The following is a 22,392-nucleotide window of genomic DNA, read 5'->3' on the forward strand; positions in this document are numbered from 1 at the left end:
GAGCAGAGGGCTTTATCTGGCGGCAGAGCTTGTACTGTTGTTGTGAGACATCCCACAGATATTAGCCACTATTGGAAGAACTGAGTGGAGAGGAAGACCTGTCACCTGATGCTACCTGGGACGTAACCACTTGTGGCTTGAATGCCAGGCCAGTGACTGGAAGAATGAGACTCAAACCTGACCTCATGTCTCCAAACCCCTGGGGAGGAGAGTGGACCCTGTCAGCAAGGAGGACTGGGCCGCCCCCTGCTGTTTCCACTGATGTAGCTGTGGCTGTAGCACGTGACACAGCATTGAAAGCTAAAGGTATTAGCTTTGGAGACAGGCACCATTCAAACCTCGGCTTTGCCACAAATTAGGTAGAGATTTTAGTCAAGTCACCAAAAGTCTCTGTGCTTCAGTTTTCGCATGTGTAAAATGAGAATAATAGTACCTACCTTATAGGATTACGGTGAGGCTTAAATGATTATGTAATATAATAAATGAGTAATATATATTTATATTTTTACATATTAACATATAATTACATTGATTATAGTGTGTGTATGTATAAGTGTAGAGCATTTGACATGGAGCATGTCACCCCCAAAAAGTGCTGAAATAATGTAGCTAGTATTTTTTGTGGGCACTTCTGGCTGCCACACAGGTCAGTGGGTGGTGAGTGATGTCTTTGTCACAAGGTCTTTACTCGACACAGGTTTACTTTACTCTGTTCACTAGTTGAGATCTTCTGGGTGCAGGATAGAGACAGACCTGGGTTTCTCTCTGCCAACAGCCACATGGGTGTTTGTCGTTAAGGTGAAGCTAACTCCACAAACCTTTTATAGGCAAGCAGTGGAGGTCCCCTCCTGAGCATCCCAATCTAAAGGCTCTAGGTCAAGATGGAATTCCACAGCACCTCTCCAGGGCACTCAGAAGCCTTGCTGGTGTCCATGCTGTGCCTCCTCTCTATTGGGCATCCTTCCTAAGTGTGAAAGAAGTTTTTTAATAGTGTAATTAGAACAGGGAATATGAGCGTAGGGATCTGAGTTAGAGCTCAGGCATTAAACCACTTTGGGCCTATAAAATTAACGTGAACTACATTGACAATAATTAAGGGATTAAAAACATTGCAGTAAGCAATGAGTCTGGTTTGGTTAAGTTGCCGATTTTAAACACACTTCTCTTTCTCTACCCATTCATTTTGAAACTTTGTTTTCTCAGCCCATTCTCTTTCCCTGGAAAAAAATCTGATTCTGTTATTTGGTGGGGTCTCTATTTGCTTTTTAACCTCTGCTGTTGTGATACCTGGAAATTTTCAGTTGTTTTTATGGGGCTGTTTCTGTGCTTTGCTTTCCAAAGGTCTAGCCTTGGAAAATAATAGAAGAAAATTACATTACTGGTATTGTCAATATAAAGTAAAGCTTGTGCCAAAGTATACAGCCATTAAAAGTCACGATGGATAACATCTTAATAGAATGCTCAGTTTTATCAAAGATTGAGGACAGTGGTGTAAGTTGGTGAGAATTCTTGGTCCTCGTTAACAGTATTTCAAGTAGAACCTTGTGTAGGCACCAAATTCCTTCCATCTCTTGAGGGGAAAGGCTGAGTAGTAGGCATGTTGGCATACACTTAACAGAGAACACACTTTCTGGGTGTATTCACTAGAGGCAGTGAATTGTCAGCTATTTTTAGTTTTTTTATTTTTTTATTTTTTTAACATCTTTTTTGGGGTATAATTGCTTTACAATGGTGTGTTAGTTTCTGTTGTATAACAAAGTGAATCAGCCATACATATACATATATCCCCATATCTCCTCCCTCTTGCATCTCCCTCCCACCCTCCCTATCCCACACCCCTCTAGGTGGTCACAAAGCACCGAGCTGATCTCCCTGTGCTATGTGGCTGCTTTCTACCAGCTATTTATTTTACACTTGGTAGTGTATATATGTCCGTGCCACTCTCTCAACTTCGTCCCAGCTTACCTTTCCCCATCCCCGTGTTCTCAAGTCCATTCTCTACATGTGAGCTATTTTTAAATTGAAGGCTTTGCTTTAGAATTTTGGAAGGTATATGAATTATACACCCCCAAAGTTCTCTTTTCCTGCATGCATATTTACTGCATAAAAATTAAGTGTGCTTTTAACAAGTGAATAGTGTTGTATTTTTTCTGTAGGTAAAACTGTCTTACAGTCTATGACTTTGTTTGCAGAAACCAGTTTCTTCCATTGAAATTTTGGGCATCTTGAAACTTACTTGAATAGTTTTTCTTGCTTTGCTTTAGTGTTTATTTTTACTCTTCACATAACCACACAGATACTGTAAATGGCCTGCATGTGCATTTTTGCATTTTTTTAATCTGAGTCCAATGAAATAGGAAACTCTGCACACTCAAAAATAGACATTTAAAATGTTTTTTTATTGTTTTGATGGGCACTACAAAGTATATGGTCAATGCACATTCCTACAGACTTGAAAATTCATCTCACAATCCTTCATGCCCTTAACCACTGATATTCCACCTTCTGTCTAATCTCTAAACTAAGGGAAATATAGTCGTTTCCCTACAGGAATGTACTGGGCATTTATAACAAAATATATTTCCCCATTAAAAACTAGGTATAAGGACAAAAATAATGGAGTCATTATTTTAAATTTATAAATGACCTCATGAATATATCCTTAGCTTTCTCTCTCTTTTTTTTTTAAATATAGCCAACCAAAAATAATGTGCCATGTCATACAGAATACCTTGTCTTCTCAGTATGAATTTAATTGGCTTTCATGCTGTTTAGATACTTTGGGATTTTATTCTTTCATTCATTCAGCCACATGATGTGCAAAGCATGGAGCCTGGCTCCACAGACCCTGGGAAGACTTGGGCCTGGCATTGCTACAAGAAGCTTAAGGAAGAGGACAAGCCCCTTCTCTACTACACATGGTGCTTAATAAGTGCTTATGGAATTAATATTTGTATATAAATGAGCCCTATATAAATGCCATAATAAACATACCAAAAAATGCTTTGAAGGTTCAGGTGAGAAAAATGAACTCTGGCTAGAGAGTCAGGGAAGAATGGTCCTTTGAGGACTTTGAGGGATGGAAAGAATTAAGGCAAACATATTAGAAATAGCTTTCCGGTTAGTGGCAGGGGCCAAATAAGGAGAAGTCTAGATCACAGCAAAGCAAGAAGCTCGGCAGGTGCCTATATCACATGCCAGGTTTTTGGGGAAATAAAGTTAGTGTTAGCCTGAATGCTAAGCTAAAGATTTATAATTCCAAAGCAGTGAACGGTCAATGGAAGTTTCTGAACTGGGGGTTTTGAGTGATGTATTCAAACTGGTATTTGAGGAAGATTAATCTGGCAGTGGACTGAGAAGTGGAGGATAGGCTGGCAGTGACGAATGGTTAGAAAGCAAAGGTGGGGCTAAGATAACGGACCCTACTGAGAGACATTACACACATAGAATCAGCTGATGAGACAGCCACCAGCATGAGAGCTGAAGGAGGCAGAAGAATTACAAATGACCCCAGACACTAAAACTGAGATCTTAGCTCCCCCCGTGCTGCACCCTCGCCCCCTGTTCCATCCTTCTCCTCCAGATCATCTAGAATAGAAACCTCTTAGAAGTAGGGAAGATGGAGATTTAAAGAACTTGAAGTACCAGTCAGGCAGGTAGAGAGATCTTTTCTCCTGAATTTTCATTCTTAAAATACTGATAGGGTTTTTTTAAGTTACTGTTTATATAATGTTTTATTTTGAAACACCATTTCTTAGGGGCTCACAAATGGAGCTAGAGAATAGAGGTCCTTGCAATATACATATGTTATCCCAAGAGTGTATGTTTTCACACATAACTTTCCTTGTTCTCTAAGATGATTTCACCATTGTAAGGTAAGCCGTGGAGTGATTCTTGACTTTTGACATGAGAAAATAAAGGAATGGATCTAGGCAACTATTCAAGCTACCAAGGCACAAAGCTATGAGATAGGTGAAGTATAAGCCATCGGCATTGTTGTAGTAGTAGTTTGCGTGGTGAATAATGAGTAAGATGTTGCTTGGAGCAAAGCAAATGGTAAACACCACAAGAATGAGGAGACTCGCCTTAACATACCACAACCACCTACGATCTTTTGCATTAAGCGTCCAAATGATGGCTGTGTAGCAGTAGATAATGACCAAAAATGGAATTAAGAATCCAAAGAATGCCAAGGAGATGAAGTAGTAGAGTTGGAAGGGAGATGAGGACTCGCATGTGTTGTGGACATCATGGCAGGTGGTGATGTCCTGCTGGACAAGATAGTACTCCTGCTTCAGAATGAAAAATGGCAGCATATATAAGAAAACCGTTGTCCACACCAATCCACACGTTAGCAAGGCATAGGTGCGCTTGGGCAGCCCCCGGTAAGTGAAAGGATGGACAATGGCCAGGTAGCGGTTGATACTGATGCAGGTGAGGAGCAGAATGGAACAGTACATGTTGCCATAGAAGACGACTGTGGTGGCCCGGCACATGACCTCTCCAAATACCCAGTTGTTCCCATTGAGATGGTATGCTATTCTAAAGGGCAGTGTAACACAAAGAAGAAAGTCTGCAATGGCCAGGTTGGCGTAGAAGACGTTCATACGGATGGATCTGGTCCTGAAGAAGAGCATCCACAGGGTCACCACGTTGGCTGGCACACCTACTACAAACACCAGGATGTAGATGGCAGGTATCAGTCTGGTACTTAAAGAGCTGCTCAGGTACCTCATGGTAGCATTATTCACATGGAGATTTGGAACACTTTCTTCAGGGCACTTAATTTTTACAGTTGTGGTGGTTCCTGTCCAGCCTTCTATGGCAGAAAGGGGGAACTCTTCAAAAGAATTCGGGGGAGCTCCATGGAAGGTCTTAATAGGTAAGGTTGGCTTTGCCAAGTTGTCTGCATCACATTCCATGCCTGTAATTGAAAAGAAGTATTAACATATGATTTGTTGCTGAGTCATATCTATGGTTCAGGAGACAATAAAACTAGATGTCTTATGCTACATAATTTCTGTAATGATAGAATTTAGGGTCATTTTTATTTTAAAAAATCATTATAGATCAGGTAATCAACAGGAATGCATTTAATGTATATCATATGCCCCAGCAGCATGCTAACCCATGCAGGAACCCAAACTAGATGACAACTCCTTGTATGTAAGGAGTTTGTAATATTGATACTATAAGAGGAAACAAAAATAGCACATCAGACCATTATAGGCTAACGTCATATTGATTATAAACTGTATAGACTGTATAGGTTATAAACTTTTCAGGCGAGAGTTAATAGATTTAGATGTTGGAGCAAAATGTCAAGGAAAAGATGAACATGAGCAAAGATGAGCAAGGTTCATAAAGAGGTGGAATTTAATAGAAGAATAAAATTCTGGTGGGTGATGAATGGGCAAAGACATTGTGTAGGCTGACATGGGGTCTGGAAATATCAGATGAGTTGATTCAACAAATGTTTATTGCATATTTATATGCCAGTGATACCCAGTTTTAAATCAACGCCATCCCTGTCTTCAATTCTCAGACTAATGGAGAAGATGCACAAAAACACATTCTTATGCAAGTAAGGTGCATCTGACAGATGAAGTTGAAAGAGTAGGTTACAGCCAAATCTCTGAAGGGCCCGTAAACTGTACTAAGAAATCATGTGCCCATTCACAGATGCTGGAGCTGTACACAGACAAAATGATGAACAGAGGAATGGCCGTTGAGGTAGGCAGCATGATGGCTCCCCAAAGTTTCCATCTGCTAATGCCTAGAACCTGTAAATATGTTACCTTCTATGGCAAAAGGGCCTTTTGCAGATGTGCTTCAGGGTCTTGAGATGGAATGAGTATCCTGGATTGGTCAGTGGGCCAAATGTAATCATAAGACTCCTTATAAGAGGAGGAGGAAAAGGGTCAAAGTTGGAGATACTGGAAAATGCTATGCTGCCGGCTTTGAAGGTCGAAGAAGGAGCCACAAGCCAAAGAATGCACATGCTTCTAGAGGCTGACCAGAGCAAGAAAACAGATTCTCCCCTGGAAACTCATTGCTGACACCTCGATTTTAGGACCTGTGACCTTCAGAAATACAAAAAATCTGTGTTTTAAGCCACTAAGGTAGTGGCAATTTGTTACAGCAGCAATAGGAAACTAATATAATCATGATTTGATTTGCGTTTAAGATGACTTTGATGACAGCGTAGAGAATAGACTAAAAGGGTAAGAAATTAGAGGCAAGGGGGTCTGATTTGGAGGCTACTGTAGTCATTTTAAACTCAAGTTGGTGGGTTACAGAGCTAGAGCAATGGCATTGGAGAGGTAAAGATGAACACGTGAGACTCTAACAGAGGCTCAGAGGGACTTGGCTCTGACTGGCTCTGGAAACGGTGCAGGAGAAGCAGGAAGCAAAAGTGACTGGGAGGTTTGTACTCTGGATGTCTTGGAGGAGAGGCGGATGGAGCATGGGATGGGGCAGGGGGACTGAGGGTGCAACACAGGGAGAAGCTAAGATCATAGTTTTGAGTATTCCTGAGTTTGAATTGCTGGTGCAATATTAGAATGTAAAATGTCCCATGACAGGTTAGAAGACTTAAATGTGGAGTCCAAAATCTCAGGAGCCCAAATGAGAGTTATGGGTTTTTTAGTCTGCGTGGAGACCATACTTTGATTTAGTGCTTGAATGCCCTAGGGAGAGATGTGAAAAGAAAGAACCCAAAGGCAGACTTGAGGGGAAATGCCAGATTTTAAGGGGAAAGGAGACAAAGGAAGAAAAATCAGAAGGGGAAATTGATAAAATGATTCCAGAAGTTGGAAATGAGAAAAGAGAAAAAGAGGATAGAAACAAATTACATACTATAAATATTTGGCTCTTACTGGCATGTTGATACTAATAATCGTAATTCATGAAAGAGCAATTTCAAAGACAAAATAAACCTTAACACTCAAACCTGCTTTTCACTGGGTAATTTTCCGTAAGTTAATCCTTGACATGTAGAGAAAGTAGATTCTCTCACATTTCTAATGTTACCTTAAGATGAGCTTTTATGCTGAATATAAACCTACTACTTACATCGATTTAAAATGCCATTGCTCTGCCAGTTACCTCTTTTCACGCGAGCTCTGAATTCCTACATGTTGAATCCTTGAGGTTAGTATTTAGTAACCTGGCTGTTGTTCAAAGCCAGTTTCTCTTCCTGCTTTAATCTCTACCAGTTCACCCCCGGGTGAAATTGAAACCTCCCTCAGAACCTGGAGATTGCACAAACTGAATCTGGGATGTAACGCAGAGGGAGAGTGTTGCTGAACAAGCAAGGATGAGGAGGTGTTCAGGTGTCCTTCAGGGAAGAAAGATTAGAGAAAAGGAAAGAAAACGGGGAAGTGGCATTCTTCTGTGCCAGTGTGTAGTTGTGGACTTAGAAGGCATGTTGTGTGACACTTGAGCACAGCCACTCAAATCCTGCTGCTTACTTTGGTATTTTGGAAAATTCTTGCATCTGACATCACCCAAAGAGAAGCACCTTTCCAGACAGGCACAAAGCTGAAAAATGTGGGCTGAAAAACATGCTATACGAGTTATGTCCCTTCAAGATCTGAGAAGAGAGCTGTTGAAACCATAGTGTTTGTCACTTTTCAGAAAATTCCAGTGTTTGAGCAAGACATCATACCTGAAAACATGCTAAACAGTGACTCTGTGAACAAGCCTTGATTCCATTTCCATGAGAATTCTGGCTCTTTTATTCCTTAGGGCCTAGTTTTCCTTAAGAAATAGTACTTGTTAAATTACATATATATTTTGTAATTTATTTGAGTTTTTTATACAGGTTTATATGGCATGATGTTTCTGAAATGTTTTTCAACCTGAGAAAAGGCCTTGGAGAGGGACTGATGCCCAAAGGGAACAGACTTCAGCCACTAAATAACGGGGTTTTCCTTCACATTTCTCCCCAACCCCTACTGACGAAAGCAAATTCACTGCCTTTCACTTTGTCACCTTTTCTTAAAAATAATTTTTTAAACTGAAGTATAGTTAATTTACAGTGTTGTGTTAGTTTCAAGTGTACAGCAAAGTGATTGTTTTATATACCTAAAATATATATTTTATATATATTCTCTTTCAGATTCTTGTCCATTATAGGTTGTTATAAGATACTGAGTATAGTTCCCCATGCTCTACAGTAGGTCCTTGTTGTTTACCTATATTATATATAGGAGTGTGTATATGTTAATCCCAAACTCCAAATGTATCTCCCCCACTACCCCACTATCCCATTACTTTGTCACCTTTTAAATTCCCCCCTTTTCACGTCCACCAAACCCCACCAGCACCTTGAAGGAACCACCTCCCCAAACCTCTTTTCGTTTGCTCTTCAGCTTCATTTTGGTTCATCCACTCACAGAAAGAGCACCCACTCATCTGTAAATCTCAAACGAGCTACTGCTCTCTGCTGGTTCTCTCAGCGCTGTCCTTCAGCCACCTCAGTGATTCCAACAATCAGTGTAAGCAGCATTCCTTTATAGAGCCTTGTTTTTTTAAAATTTTATCCCACCCTCCCCCCACCATTGTCATTTCTTCCCTTCAGCTTTCCTGTTCCTAAAACGTTGGCTGGGGTAGGACCCCAACAGTAAGGGGGTTGTGGATACCCCTATCCCAAATTGATTACTTTTAGAGCAAGCAGGAGGTTACAGGCTAACATTGTATTGAGTGAAACAGGAAACACATATTTCTTTTGGGAAACACAAATTCATTAGCATAACTGATTACTGAAAGCAGACCGCTCCATCTATCAGGGAGTATTCTTGTTTCCCGCATTTGTGGCTCACCAGGAGGTATAAACATAGGATTTTTTAAATCTCTTTAAAAAATGTTATCTTTGCCAAATCAGAGGAAATTCTTAGAAAATCAAAAACTTTTAAAGAAAACTGATTCTTCACTTCATTGTAGAGATCTAACATCTTGACTATGCCACAAAATTTTAAATATCAGCAGAGAACACTTAGTCTTTGACGAGTTTGGAATAGTGAACAGACTACATCTCTTCAAGTCCATAATTCCACCTTTTAATAACTAAGATTTGGGGGTGCAATTTGAGTGAAATGTAAAAGAGATTAGATTCAGTTGACTCTTGGGACACAAACCAGCATTCCCACTCTACCCCATAAGAAAAGAGCTTACCACTTTGACAGGAAGCAGGTGACAGAAGCAGTGCTCCAACAGCTACAAAGATGACAGCTTTCATCTTGATCATCTGAGCCCCGTTTCTCAAATGTTTAATTAGGGAGTATGGTTTCACTTCGGTTCCATGTGTTGGCACCAGTTGGAAACCTGGTTCTCTCTGTAGAAGCGTGTTCTCTGTGCTCTGCGGACAGGAAGCCTGCCAGGGTCCTCTGCAGGGAAAGGGTGTGACAGCACTCATGTTTCAGTGTGCATGACTCAGCCTGAGCCTCTGGGCACGCTACGTTATCCCCGGAGAAAGTCACTGAATTCCTCCCTCTCCCTCCTAGTCCATTCTGGAGAGAAGCTGTAATTCCCACCCAGTGAACTTATATGCATTGAATGAATGCCCTTAAGAACGGTCCTTGACAGAAGTAAGCTGGAAACAGATGCTGAGCAGCAGTTAGATTTGAATCTGTCCCATATCTCATTTTTACCCAGTTTAAAAATGAAGTTCTAGAGTGTCATTTCTACTTAGTGATTGAGCTGTCAGAAATTATCCTTTCCTTTATCCTTCCAGCTATTTTAGATCTTAATTCTTAAACTCATTACATAATGGTAAGCTAAATGAATCATGGAAAGCAAACTTTTTTTAGGAAGTTAACATTGTTTTAAGCTCTTGATTACTTTGAAAATTCTCCTTCAGTGTCACATTAGTCTGAATTTGTCATCAATGCTTGGCCAAAACTTGGTTTCATTGTGTTTTGTTTTGCCACAGCTAAACATATTCTAAGCCATTCAATAATTCTATAGGGTCAGATAACTAGGGACCCCCGTCCAAAAATACTGTTTGATTAAACTAAAACCGTAGTACAACATTAAAACACAGAGGACTCCCTTTATCCCATGGGTATTGGTGAGCAGCTTTACAGTGAGCTTTTTTTTCTTAACTGTGGTAAAATGTACATAACATAAAATTTATCATCGTAACACTTATGAAGTGTTCAACTTAGTAATGTTAAACACATTCACATAGTTGTTTAACATATAAGCTTTTATGTGTAGTTATGTTCTGCAGGATATAATTTAATATGTAGCAAAAAAAACTGCATTATAACAAATTTTCCTATAATTAACGAAACTTAAATGCTAAGCCAGACAACCCAATAGCCTGTTGACTATAAAAATGCAGCAAGGGGCCTCCCTGGTGGCGCAGTGGTTAAGAGTCCGCCTGCCGATGCAGGGGATACGGGTTCGTGCCCCGGTCTGGGAGGATCCCATATGCCGCGGAGCGGCTGGGCCCGTGAGCCATGGCCGCTGGGCCTGCGCATCCGGAGCCTGTGCTCCGCAACGGGAGAGGCCACAACAGTGAGAGGCCCGCATACCGCAAAAAAAAAAAAAAAAAAAAAAAAAATGCAGCAAGAATCAGAAAATGCAAATTTCACAAGACTTAAGGTTAAGGAATAAGGTGGGAGAAAATGGATCTGTGTAAACTTTTCACATCTTGGTTGAATGTTACCACACCAAGAATTTTACAATCAAAACTCAGTGTTTAATACTTCAACCAAATAATATATGGTAGCACAAACTGATATAGAATGCTATTTTATTGCAGAAATAATAACCCAAAACCACAAAATATTGAAGAGAAGTTACTTTTTTATTTAAAATTTTCTAGGAATCATCTAAATTCAGGAATTTATTACTTGATTTTCAGATGGCCTACTTTCTGTTGACTTAAACAGTCTGTAACCCATATGTTGAACCTGGATGTTTAGCTGGAGATAGAGTCACGGCCATCCTGTAAATATCCTATTTCCAGTCTTCTAGTGAGCAGTTGAAAGGGAGACCTTACACTTGTAGGATTCAGTTTTTACTCTTGGTTTTACATTTAATTCTAGCAACCTTTCCGTCTGTGGGTCATGATTTAAACTGTTGACTTAAATTCTTTTGATTTGCCAAGTCTCTCTTGGGTTTAGCTTACAAAACTGATACTTTCAGCTTTGAAGTGGGATTGTAACTTCCTTCGCATCTGGGTAAAATTTTGTACGGTACATCTTCAACACTGATAAGTTATGAAGGAATTTGGTAAATACCCTTCAAAAAAAACCTGAGAAAAACAGAAATGAACTTGTGTGGAGCTTAGTTTTTAGGCTATACCTTGGGGAGTGGTTGGGTTCTCTTTGGCTCAGAAGCAGAGAAAAAAAATACTTTCTATTCCCGTCTCTTCATTCCTCTTCTAGTTTTCAACTTCCCATCTTACTTCTTGTTTGAACCTTCCACATCCATTCTCCCCAAAAATGGAAACTCTTATTAACTGATGGTTCCCATGTGGCAGATCTAGCTAAAAGTGATTGTGGAAGCAGGAACCAAGCCTTCCTCAATGGTCTTCATTAGTCTGGAGGTTACAGGATGAAATAGCAGATATTTTGTCTCATTTTCAGAGCCCTTTCCACATATATCATCTCCTGTTAGCCTCTGCGGGAAATAGGGTTGAAACCTGCCAAAGAAGCTGGTGAATGTTATTCCTCCTTCCTGCCCCCCATCCTTCTTGAGTCCTAAATGATGGAGCTGGTTCTCCATGGTTCCAATGACCTACCTTCTGTTCATTCACAGTCTTGCTTCAGGCTCTAGTACATGACACTTACTCCTACAAATAGGCTAATGCTCCCACTTTTTAAAATGAAATGTCTCATATTCTCTGAAAATATTTAATTTCTACTGCTAACAAAATTTACTTGTAATCTTAGACAAGTTTATATGAAACGCAGTTGCTGTCTGAAAGTCCTATTTAATTACATTATATCAGCACCACATTTGGAGTAAGATCATCAGAATCAACCCAAAAGTAAAAAGCAGTAAAGATAACTCGATACCTTTTTATTGCTGCTACCACTTCCTTCCTGAAACGATCCTTAACGACTTGGTCTTTTCTCCGCCTGCAACTCAACACTCCTAATATAAATTAATCTCTTCTTGGCTCTTTCTAGATTGTGTATCTACAGGTAATATTGCTCTGATCACATTGTATTATAATTATATATTTTTTCTTTTCCATTATGGTTTATTACAGGATATTGACTATAGTTCCCTGTGCTATACAGTAGGACCTTGTTGTTTATCCAATAATTATAATTTGTTGATGCATCTTTCTCTCCTGCTAAACTGTTGGCTCCTTGAAGCCCATCACCATGTTTCTGTTTGGATATTTTTGTTCTTATATTTGTCCCTGTGTCTGATAAAATTCAAGTATCATTGTTTCCCACAAATGGAAAGTATTTCCATGGCACCCTGGGCCACCTTGGAAACCACAGTTACTGAGTGATTGGGAGAGAGAGTATTTGATTGACTAAGGTAGCCAGAGAAGGCTTTTTTGGAAGAGGTGCCATTTGAATTAAGGCCTGAATGATAAGATGAAACCAACAGCCATGCAGCTGAGGTAGAATGATGTGATCTGAAGGAGGCTGGTGTGAAAATCTGAAACAGTGAGTAGAGAAGAGTGAGGTAAAGCCAGAGGGGTCGGCAGGGCCAGATCATCAGATCCCCACAGTTCATGGGAAGGGAGTGTTGTTTCCTTCAAACTGCTGGGGAAAACCTTCTAAAGGAGTTTAAATAGAGGAATGACGTGATGATCCGTCCCTTTTGGAGAGATCTTCTGGTCCTCTGTAGGGGACCACTGTGGTGAAAGGCAAGCTTGGAAACAATGAAAGCAAGTAGGAGATCGAAGCAGCTGTCCAGTGAGAGATGATGGGGGACTGGACTAAAGGGGTGGCCGTGGAGAAGGGAGAAGTGGTCCAATTGGGAGTCTGTTTCATCGGTAGCTTGTACAGTTTGTGGCTGTGCTGGGTAGTTGCTAAGTAAGGGTTTGTGGAGATTTTAATAAAGTGGCTCCTAAAAAGCCGTTATTAATTTTGTTTCATCATCATTCACTGTTCTTTCTTTTATTCTGTGACCCTATTCTCAGGACCCTCAAAGTGCTTCTAAACTTCTTTGGCTGGATGAGATACAGCATGCGGTCAATGAGGCCAACAAGGACATGGACAAAGCAAAACGATGTAAGCCCTCACCTCCTTCTGCTGGCCGAACTTGCCTTGCTTGCGTCTGGTTATGCCCCTCAATTTTTATTTTAATTCCTAATTTTTTTAAAGTAGACCATTTTTAATTTCTGAAAAGATATGGACTCTCTTACCAATTTTAATTCTTGAATGCATATTTATACAAAAATAAGATTGATCTGTTGCACTGTTTTTAGCGGTTAGGTACTATCTCCAGCAAAATCTGAGATTGTTGCTGAACAAAATCCAGAAAGCAAAAAATAATTTCTCAACTCTTAAATTTGTAGTGTAATCAAGTCCTTTTTTATCTTGATCCTTAGAAAACTAGGCCGTTTCTGCTTATTAAATGCCTTCCATTGCAGTAGTCAGGGTTTTCCAAAAACAGAGCAACATATATTTTTTTCTCTAGAAAAAACAGAATTATATATATATATTCCGTTTCTCTGGAAAGTATATAGTATGTGTACTATCTACCTATCTATATACACATATATATATAGAAAGAAATAGATTTATTTTAAGAAATAGCCTCATGCAATTGTGGAGAGGCTGGCAAGTCCAAAATCTGTAGGTCAGGCTGGCAGAGGCCAGGGGACAGCACTTAATCGCCAAAGACAAGTGGGTGTGGTTATTATAATGGACGGCTGAGTCGAAGCAGTAATTAGGAAAATGTGACTCACAGAGACCTATAGAATTTGCTAATTGATCATGGTGTTCCTAGAATTGAAATAGACAGAGAGTCTACTAAGCTCTTACTTGATCTGCACAAGTGGAAGAAGAGTTCTAGGTCAGGTGAATGTAAGTAAAAAAACAGAAAGTCATGGTCCCTCCATTAGTTCCCAGACTTGAGCTATTTACAGATCCAGAACCCCCTGAATGAAGGATGGGCTGGGTCCCCTTGGGAAAGGACCCTGCTACATTACCAACATGTTATACCCTACTGTGGTGACTGTGCTGGGAGGAAAGGACATAATCAGACGTTTCAGAGATTACTGGACACTGACTCTGAACTGACACTAATTCCAGAAGGCCTAAAATTTCACTGTGGTCCACCAGTCAGGGGAGGGGCTTATGGAGGTCAGATGATCACTGAGGTATTGCTAAGGTCCATCTCATAGTGGGTCTAGTGGGGCCTCAAACCCACCCTAGGATTATTTCCCCAGGTCCAAAATGCATAAATGGAGTAGACATACTCAGCAATTGGCAGAACCCACATTAGCTCAAATGATAGTTGTCCTTTTTTTTAAGCATCTATTTTCACAGAAGAATAATAAGAAAATTCACATGGCAATCTAAAATAGCATCAAGATTGATATGCTAGGGACTTCCCTGGTGGCATAATGGTTAAGAATCTGCCTGCCAATGCAGGGGAAACGGGTTCAAGCCCTGGTCCAGGAAGATCCCACATGCCACAGAGCAACTAAGCCCATGCACCACAACTACTGAGCCTGCGCTCTAGAGCCCGTGATCCACAACTACTGAGCTCGTGTGCCACAACTACTGAAGCCCATGTGCCTAGAGCCTGTGCTCTGCAACAAGAGAAGCCACTGCAATGAAGAGTTGCCCATGCAGCAACGAAGACCCAACACAGCCAAAAATACATAAGTAAATAAATAATAGATTTAGTTTTTTAAAATATTGATATGCTAACACTCTACATATATAAATAACCTACATAAATTAAGATCCTAAAGGTGCAGTTCATTAATCTCTCCATTCATGACATAATTAGAATCCATCCTGTTATATCAAGTCATAGTCTTGCTCCAGAGATGTGCTTTTAAACATCACAGGCATCTGTAAGGAACATCTGGTTTTTATTTCCTTAGCCTGGAAAAATATGTGTATTTCTCCAACATGAATTTTTATACCCTTAGGATCTTTGAAGTCTTTCCATTCTAGCACTCTAATCCTTTTTTTTTTTTTTTTAATAAATCGTCATGTGAGCTTCTTGCTTTTTTATTTATTTATTTATTTTTTAATTCCTGGTTGCGCTGTGTCTTCATTGCTTCCCCGTGGGCTTTCTCTAGTCGTGGTGAGCGGGGGCTACTCTTCATGGCAGTGTGCAGGCTTCTCATTGTGGTGGCTTTTCTTGTTGCGGAGCATGGGCTCTAGGTGCGCAGGCTTCAGTAGTTGTGGCACGTGGGCTCAAGTAGTTGTGGCTCGCGGGCTCTAGAGCGCAGGCTCAGTAGCTGTGGCGCACGGGCTTAGTTGCTCCGCGGCATGTGGGATCTTCCCAGACCAGGGATCGAACCGTGTCCCCTGCACTGGCAGGCGGATTCTTAACCACTGTGCCACCAGGCAAGTCCCATCTAGCACTCTAGTCCTTAAGAAACAAAATAAAATTGAGTTGTGTACACAAGAGATTTAAATTTATATATAAGACGGAAGGCAGCCGTAGTTTGAAGAAACACTTTAAAGAAATTAGATTATCATACAGGCACTCAAATAGCCTAAAAGGGTTATGACTTTTCTCTTAAAGATCAAACCAGTTTGGAAGTTATTTTATTCCTTTTTATTCTATGTTCTGCTTATATTTGGCCTGCGAATGTTAAGTTGATCCTCTTGAGACTCAACGTTTCTATCTATTATGAATATAAGAAATTTTCTCGAACGTGTGATTCTTTACTCCACACTTGCATATTTAAAATCCTTTCTTCTACTTCTGTCTTATCCCTTGAAAGAGTTGATACAGTGTCTTCTATGATATATAACAACAAATAGATGTTCTGAAGATAAAACCATCTATATTCTTATACTGAGTTGAGAATTTTCCAGTTTTATCAACAAGGAATTTAATCTTACTTTTAAAAGCATTCTTCATCCTTTGTGTGAAGACTTAAAAACAGATTCTGATCACATGTTGCAATTATCAAACCCACTCCCAGATAATTTGATAAAAGAAAATGTGCTGACCCATGTATTTTACCACAGGCAAGATTTAAAAGGGCATAGTAACTCAAGACTCCTTCGTTTTGGCCCAATGTCCATTTTCACTGGAGCATCCTGCTTTCTTAAAGTAGGTTTTTCTCCATTTTTGACTCCTTAGAGCAATGTTTTTCAGCCTTTTTCCATTACTGCACCCTAAGGAATCTTTCTAGCCTTTTTTTTTCGATGGTGCTCTTTACCATGACATTTTAATACCACAGATATATTGTCTACCTCTTTATGTGCCATGTGTAGATCTGTGCTTTTATACATAAAAAGATTTTTTACTTTCTCCTCCTAAGAACCCACGTAAAGCAAACATATTTTCGGATCTCTTAGGAGATTTGGGGGAGGTTTTCTTCATTTGTTCCATAGCAGAAACATACCTGACTTTCCAGATATCATTTAATATCTGTCATTCTCAACTATCTGGAACTTAATTACAACGCATAGATTAAGAAAAAAGCAAGCAAAATGGCTGTCTCAAAGCCTGTGTACTACAACTGATTTTCTCAACTCAGTGGGGACCACCTGGACAGCTACTTTGAGCCTGTTTGTTTGTTTGTTTGTTTATTGTGGTACGCGGGCCTCTCACTGTTGTGGCCTCTCCTGTTGCGGAGCACAGGCTCCGGACGCGCAGGCCCAGTGGCCATGGCTCACGGGCCCAGCCGCTCCGCGGCATGTGGGATCCTCTGGGACCGGGGCATGAACCCGTGTCCCCTGCATCGGCAGGCAGACTCTCAACCACTGCACCACCAGGGAAGCCCGAACCTGTTTATTCTTATCTTCGGCATAAAGCTAATCTCTTGGTTGTATCTCTTCCCAGCTCAGAAGCCAGGACCTACCATTAGGTGTTTGGGCTGCCCCATGCAGGCACTCAGACAGGAGCAAGAGGTGATAACTGACAGTGACATTAGAGGAAAACTAAAAAGAAGAGGAATTTGAGGCCATTTAGTGCAGGAGCAAAGCAGCCCCAACACCTCCATAAGTCATTGAAGTTACCACTCACCGTATTACAGCACAGTATAATTTTAATGACATGAAGGACTCTTCTGGCAGCTCTCGGCAAATGTTAAGCGCCTGATACGTACTAGGGACTGTTGGTACAGTGATGAGCAGGATAGAAACTGTTCTGTTAGGGTTTTTACAGGGGCTTTAGATTTTCGTGGCGCATGATTCTGTTAAGATGAAGGTTGGCACCTAAAGGAGTCAGCTTCAGTTATCTGGAAGATTAACCCAGGGACCCACTGCTTGCACATCAATACATACATCTGCAAGAAATGTATGCCCACGTAATATCCATCTTTTAAGGAAAACAGCATTTCACTGGGTTCGATGAAGCTGTCGGATGTAATTCACGTGAGGATCCTTTGTCATTTCCTTGTTTTTTCCACATCTCTCAGACCACAGACATCTCCAACACCAGTACGGCCTTCTTCTTGTTCTGCAAAGCTTTCCTGCAGAAGAGGAAAGGGGGGCACCTTACCCGTTCCCATTAACTTTATATGTGAAAGAACCTACTGCTGTAGCTTTAGTTCAGCAACAACTGGAGTTGGCTGTGGGAGGTCTTTATTCTTCACGTGCTCCTTGAGATTTGCATGACGTGGACTCATGGCTGTCGAAAGTCAGACTCTGTTTTTCTTACCACGTCAGCCTTCACAGTTCTATGCACGTGTGAACATACTTTGATGACAGCAATACACCATTTAGCATTTGTATGGCAGAGTTTGACGTGTGTTTAAAAAGAAAGAAAGAAAAAAAATCCATCTCTCTCCTCTCTTTTCATCAAGATGTTTTTTCATCTAGAGAGTGTTTAACCTGTTTTCTTCCATTTTTTTTGTTCTGCCTTGCTAACTCAGTACATTTATAGGTTGTGAAGACAGTAGGTCCATTGGTTGGGCCAGAATATCCTTACCTGGAACTAAAATAGATGATAAAGGATTCACCGTGTTAACTTTCTTGAGGCAACCAAGAGTCCAGTGAGGTTTTATTTGTGGGGAGAGGCAGAAATATGAAATGGGATAACATGCTTTCTAGGTCTAAATTGGTTCCAGAATTAAGTTTCTGGACTCCACTGCACATATCCACGAGCTGTGCCTGTTACCGTTCTAGAACATTCATTCAGGTTGCTAAGGACAATCTTAAAAGTATACTTTCACTATACCAGAGAATTTCAGGATTTCTGTGGCTTGGATAGCATTTTACTTGTTCTAAAATAAATATATGTCTTCATAAAGCTAGTTCTCAAATACAGATTAGTGACCTGCCTAAGGGCTGCATATCTACTGTCAGTATGTGTGTGTCCCCCCCCCATTTCACAGATCACCATGGTGAGCAGAACCTAGTACCTTGATATCACACAAGAGTAACCAGGAAATACTGCGATTTTTGATAAACAGTGCTCCTATGGGATTTTATTCCTCTTAACAACCTGAGCAGTTGGTGACTCTCTGGGGCATATGTAGTACATACTCTCAAAGGGTAAACAGGTTTAATACCAATGCATTCCTAAAAGGTTGAATTATATCTTTGCATGCCTCTAGGGTGAGTAGAAGATAACGATTAACAGAAACATTTATTTTTCATTTCGCAGGGGTTACACTGGTCGTTGATGTTAATCAGTTTTTGGAGAAGGGAAAGCAAAGTGATATTTTGTCTGTTTTGAAGTCTGCTGTTGGTAATACAAACGATATCGTGCCCGAATGTGCTGACAGGTACTATGACACCCTTGAGAAGGCAAAAGAGCAAAAATCTAAAAGTGGTAAGCTTCTTCATCATTTAGCACAAATTAAATTGGCATTTTGAATATGATGGTTTCTGTGGTATTGTGTTACCTTAATTTTAAGACAGATAATCGCTTTCAAATGGACGTTTCTGAAATGTTTATCATCTCTGGCAAAGGAAATTTTTTAGGTGTTGCTTTTCCTTTTTTGTCTCTTGGAAAGCTGTGATTAACTTTATGGCTGTGTGTGGGTGCCATATACTTGAGAAAATACAGTATTAAAGGAGACTTTACAGAAAGTAGGGCAGATATAGGGTAACCTCCTCAAAGACATCTCCTGCTTTCCTTTAAAAGAGTTATTGTCTTTCTCTCAAACCTTAATCCTTGTCCTTTTGCCCCAGAGTCCCCATGCTTCTAAAGTGGAGTTCTGATAGTGTCTGTCATAATGAAAGAGTCATATCCAAGTGTATGGATCTTGGAAATAAATACTGGAATCGCTTCTCAAAAAAAAAAAAAAAGAAGAAGACTTTGCTTCCTATAGATCTTGCTGTTGAGCCATCCCTCTAGTGGTACAAACTGATTTTTACACTAATATTTCTCTCCATCCTTTTTGAAACAAATGACACATTATTATACAATATGAAGTGGAAGTAAAAAGTAATTTTGAAAGTACAAAATAAGCAGCAAATTGGTCTTGAAGAGCCTTGGCATATATTTATGCCTGTACAATCCAATGGCAGATCATGAAATATTAGCTGTGGAAACTGTGTTTTAGATCATGAGTTTAAGACTCATTTTTCAGATTTAGAAAATCACCTTAATGACATTTTGGACAGAGGGAGAAAATGACAAATCCAAGGAGATTAATTTTTGGCAGAGATAATCCATCATCTCTTTAGTAGATTTTTGTTGAGCACTTGCTATGTCCTAGTGTCAAGGATCAAGGTGTCTCCTGACTCTTAGGCTGGTATTTACTTGTACCACATGATGGGTCATGTACATAGTACTTTTCATCTTTAGGAAACTGCTGTGACGATATATGGCCTTAGAAGTGGAACTTAAGGAACAAAAAAAAAATTTTATTTTTTTTTAGTTCACTGGAAGTCTGTCCAAAAGTACCCTATGTACTTCCTTGTAAATTAGTCTGATGTATTTCTAACTTGGGAATTCTACCCTCCAATTCCGCAAATTTTCTGTTAATGAAATGGAAATGGGACTACTGGCCATCCTCTCCCACTTGGCTCCTGACCACACTTGAGCCTCTCTCTGTTCCCTTCACAACCCTTCATCAGGAGTTACTGTAGTGCCCCTACCTCATCCTTTATGAGGAAAGAATTGTACAACTGTATTTATGCAGGGGTGAGTTCCTAGAGATGACCCATCATAATTTCAAAATCATCCTGGCCCAAACTTAGTTTTCTATCTTCTTTTCCCTAAACTTGCCTACTCCTCTTCCCAAGTGCCATGTCCTGGTCAGTAAAGAAAAAGTGTCCCGAGGTAGCCAATTTAGAAACCTAGGAGATACCTTAGATTCATTTTTTTCTGGAAACAAAAAGAGAGTTGGGACTTTGTTAGAGATTGTGTTGAAGCTGTAGATCAATTTGAAGCATATTGCCATCTTAAAAATATTAAGTCTTCTGATCCATGTACATGGTATGTCTTTGCTTTTAATTAGGTCTTTAATTCTTTCAACAATGTTTTGCAGTTTTCAATGTATAGGGCTTGCATTTCTTTAGTTGCATTTATTCCTATGTATTTTATTAATTTTGATGCCATTGTAAATGTTGTTTTCTTAATTTCACTTTGGGGTTGTTTATTGCTCGCATATAGAAATATAATTGATTTTTTTATTGAGATATATCACATACCATAAAATTCACTCTTTTAAGGTGTGAAATTCAGAAGTTTTTAGTTAACACTAAAAACACCACCAGTAGTTAATTTGCCTTTTAATAAAGGATATGTTTCCTTATAATAAACAAAGCCCTTACCAATTACCCATTGCTCCCCACCCCCAACTTTCAGCCCCAGGCTATTGCTAATCTACTCTCTGTTTCTCTGATTTTGCCTCTTCTGGACATTTCATATAAATTAAATCATACTGTGTTTGGCTTCTTTCACATAGTGTAATGTTTTCAAAGTTCAACCATGTTGTAGCACGTATCAGTTCCTCATTTCTTTTTATGGCTGATCATATTCCATTGTATGAGTATGCCACATTTTGTTTATCCATTCATCAGTTGATAGAATTTAGATTTTTTTCCTCCAGTTTTGGCTATCCTGAATAATACTTCTGTGAACATTTGTATACAAACTTTTGTGTGGGCATATTTTCATAAAATTGATGTGTGTATATTGATTTTGTATCCTGCAACCTTCCTGGACTCATTTATTCTAATAGTTTTTTAGTGGATTCTTGGGCTGCCACCTGTTGTTATAAATAAAGTTTTATTGTAATTCAGCCACACTCATTAATTTACATATCATCTCTGCCTGCTTTCATGCTACAGTGGCAGAGTCAAGTAGTTGTATGAGAGACCTGTAGCACACAAGACTGAAAATATTTACTCTCTGGCCCTTTATAGAAAAAGATTGCCAACCCCTGTTCTAGAAGGAAGAGGAAAAACTTTCTAGCCAATTAAAGACTAACTTTCATTCCCAATAGAACTGTGAACATTGTTTGGGGGAGTGAACAGGTTGACTTATTCTTACTCTTTCACCTCTGACTCTAGGATGTCTATTTTTTCCCAAACAAGCGTTCACTCTTTGGTAGATCGCTCAGCCTTATCGTTCAGTTTAGGTCTTATATAGGTATGATTTTGTCTGGAAGGCATCTAGAAAGTATGCTTCCTTATAGAATGCTCTCCACCTCTTAAGTCACGGGTATCTTTCTCTTGTATGGTTCCTCAAAGGCCTGTAATTAGTCTTTTCCCTAAGTAACAAACCAACTGCATTTCTCCTATTCTGGAGATGCCCTCCTCAGCCTTTGATCTGACTCTAAACTCATACTTGATGTGAAAATTATAAAATTCTCTTTTTCTATTATCCACTGACATCCCAACTCAAATAACCCTTACAGTGCCAATGTGGTTGTCTTTTATTTATTTATTTATTTATTATGTTTATTTTTGGCTGCATTGGGTCTTCGTTGCTGAATACGGGCTTTCTCTAGTTGCGGCAAGCAGGGGCTATTCTTCGTTGCAGTGGTGTGTGGGCTTCTCATTGCGGTGGCTTCTCTTGTTGGAGAGCACAGGCTCTAGGCGTGCAGGCTTCAGTAGTTGTGGCACGGGGGCTCAGTAGTTGTGGCTCACAGCTTAGTTGCTCCGTGGCATGTGGGATCTTTCTGGACCAGGGCTCAAACCCGTGTCCCCCTGCATTGGCAGGCAGATTCTTAACCACTGTGCCACCAGGGAAATCCCAATGTGGTTGGCTTTTAACCAACTAAGAACTTTTTACTTCTCAGTTCTTATGAAAATAAAACATACCCATTTTCACCATCTTTATTTGCTTCCTTTCCTTCCCACTGAGAGA

At 39.9% G+C, this 22,392-nt stretch overlaps 2 protein-coding genes across 2 annotated transcripts in view; one reads left to right on the forward strand and one right to left on the reverse strand.

Moving 5' to 3' along the window:
* The window catches only part of IQGAP2 (IQ motif containing GTPase activating protein 2), a 296,229-nt gene that overhangs the window by 207,891 nt on the left and 65,946 nt on the right, over positions 1-22,392 (forward strand). Inside the window, exons 14-15 of the mRNA XM_060093062.1 lie at positions 13,121-13,211; positions 18,733-18,900. Of these exons, the coding sequence (XP_059949045.1) occupies positions 13,121-13,211; positions 18,733-18,900 (259 nt within the window). The remainder of the gene's footprint in view (positions 1-13,120; positions 13,212-18,732; positions 18,901-22,392) is intronic.
* On the reverse strand, positions 1,844-9,361 carry F2RL2 (coagulation factor II thrombin receptor like 2). Its single transcript, XM_060093063.1, has 2 exons — positions 9,178-9,361; positions 1,844-4,924 (listed from the first exon to the last, which is right to left on the reverse strand). The coding sequence occupies exons 1-2, from the start codon at positions 9,248-9,250 to the stop codon at positions 3,852-3,854; spliced, it is 1,146 nt and encodes a 381-aa protein (XP_059949046.1). The 5' UTR covers positions 9,251-9,361; the 3' UTR covers positions 1,844-3,851.

This window comes from Mesoplodon densirostris, chromosome 3, assembly GCF_025265405.1.
Source record: "Mesoplodon densirostris isolate mMesDen1 chromosome 3, mMesDen1 primary haplotype, whole genome shotgun sequence".
Lineage (NCBI taxonomy): Eukaryota > Metazoa > Chordata > Mammalia > Artiodactyla > Ziphiidae > Mesoplodon > Mesoplodon densirostris.

Excerpts from the sequence above, each read along its gene's own strand:
- F2RL2 (XM_060093063.1), bottom strand. The coding sequence starts at position 9,250 with ATGATCAAGATGAAAGCTGTCATCTTTGTAGCTGTTGGAGCACTGCTT. Across the intron at positions 4,925-9,177 it reads ACCTGCTTCCTGTCAAAGTG|GCATGGAATGTGATGCAGAC; the intron begins GTAAGCTCTTTT and ends TTTCAATTACAG.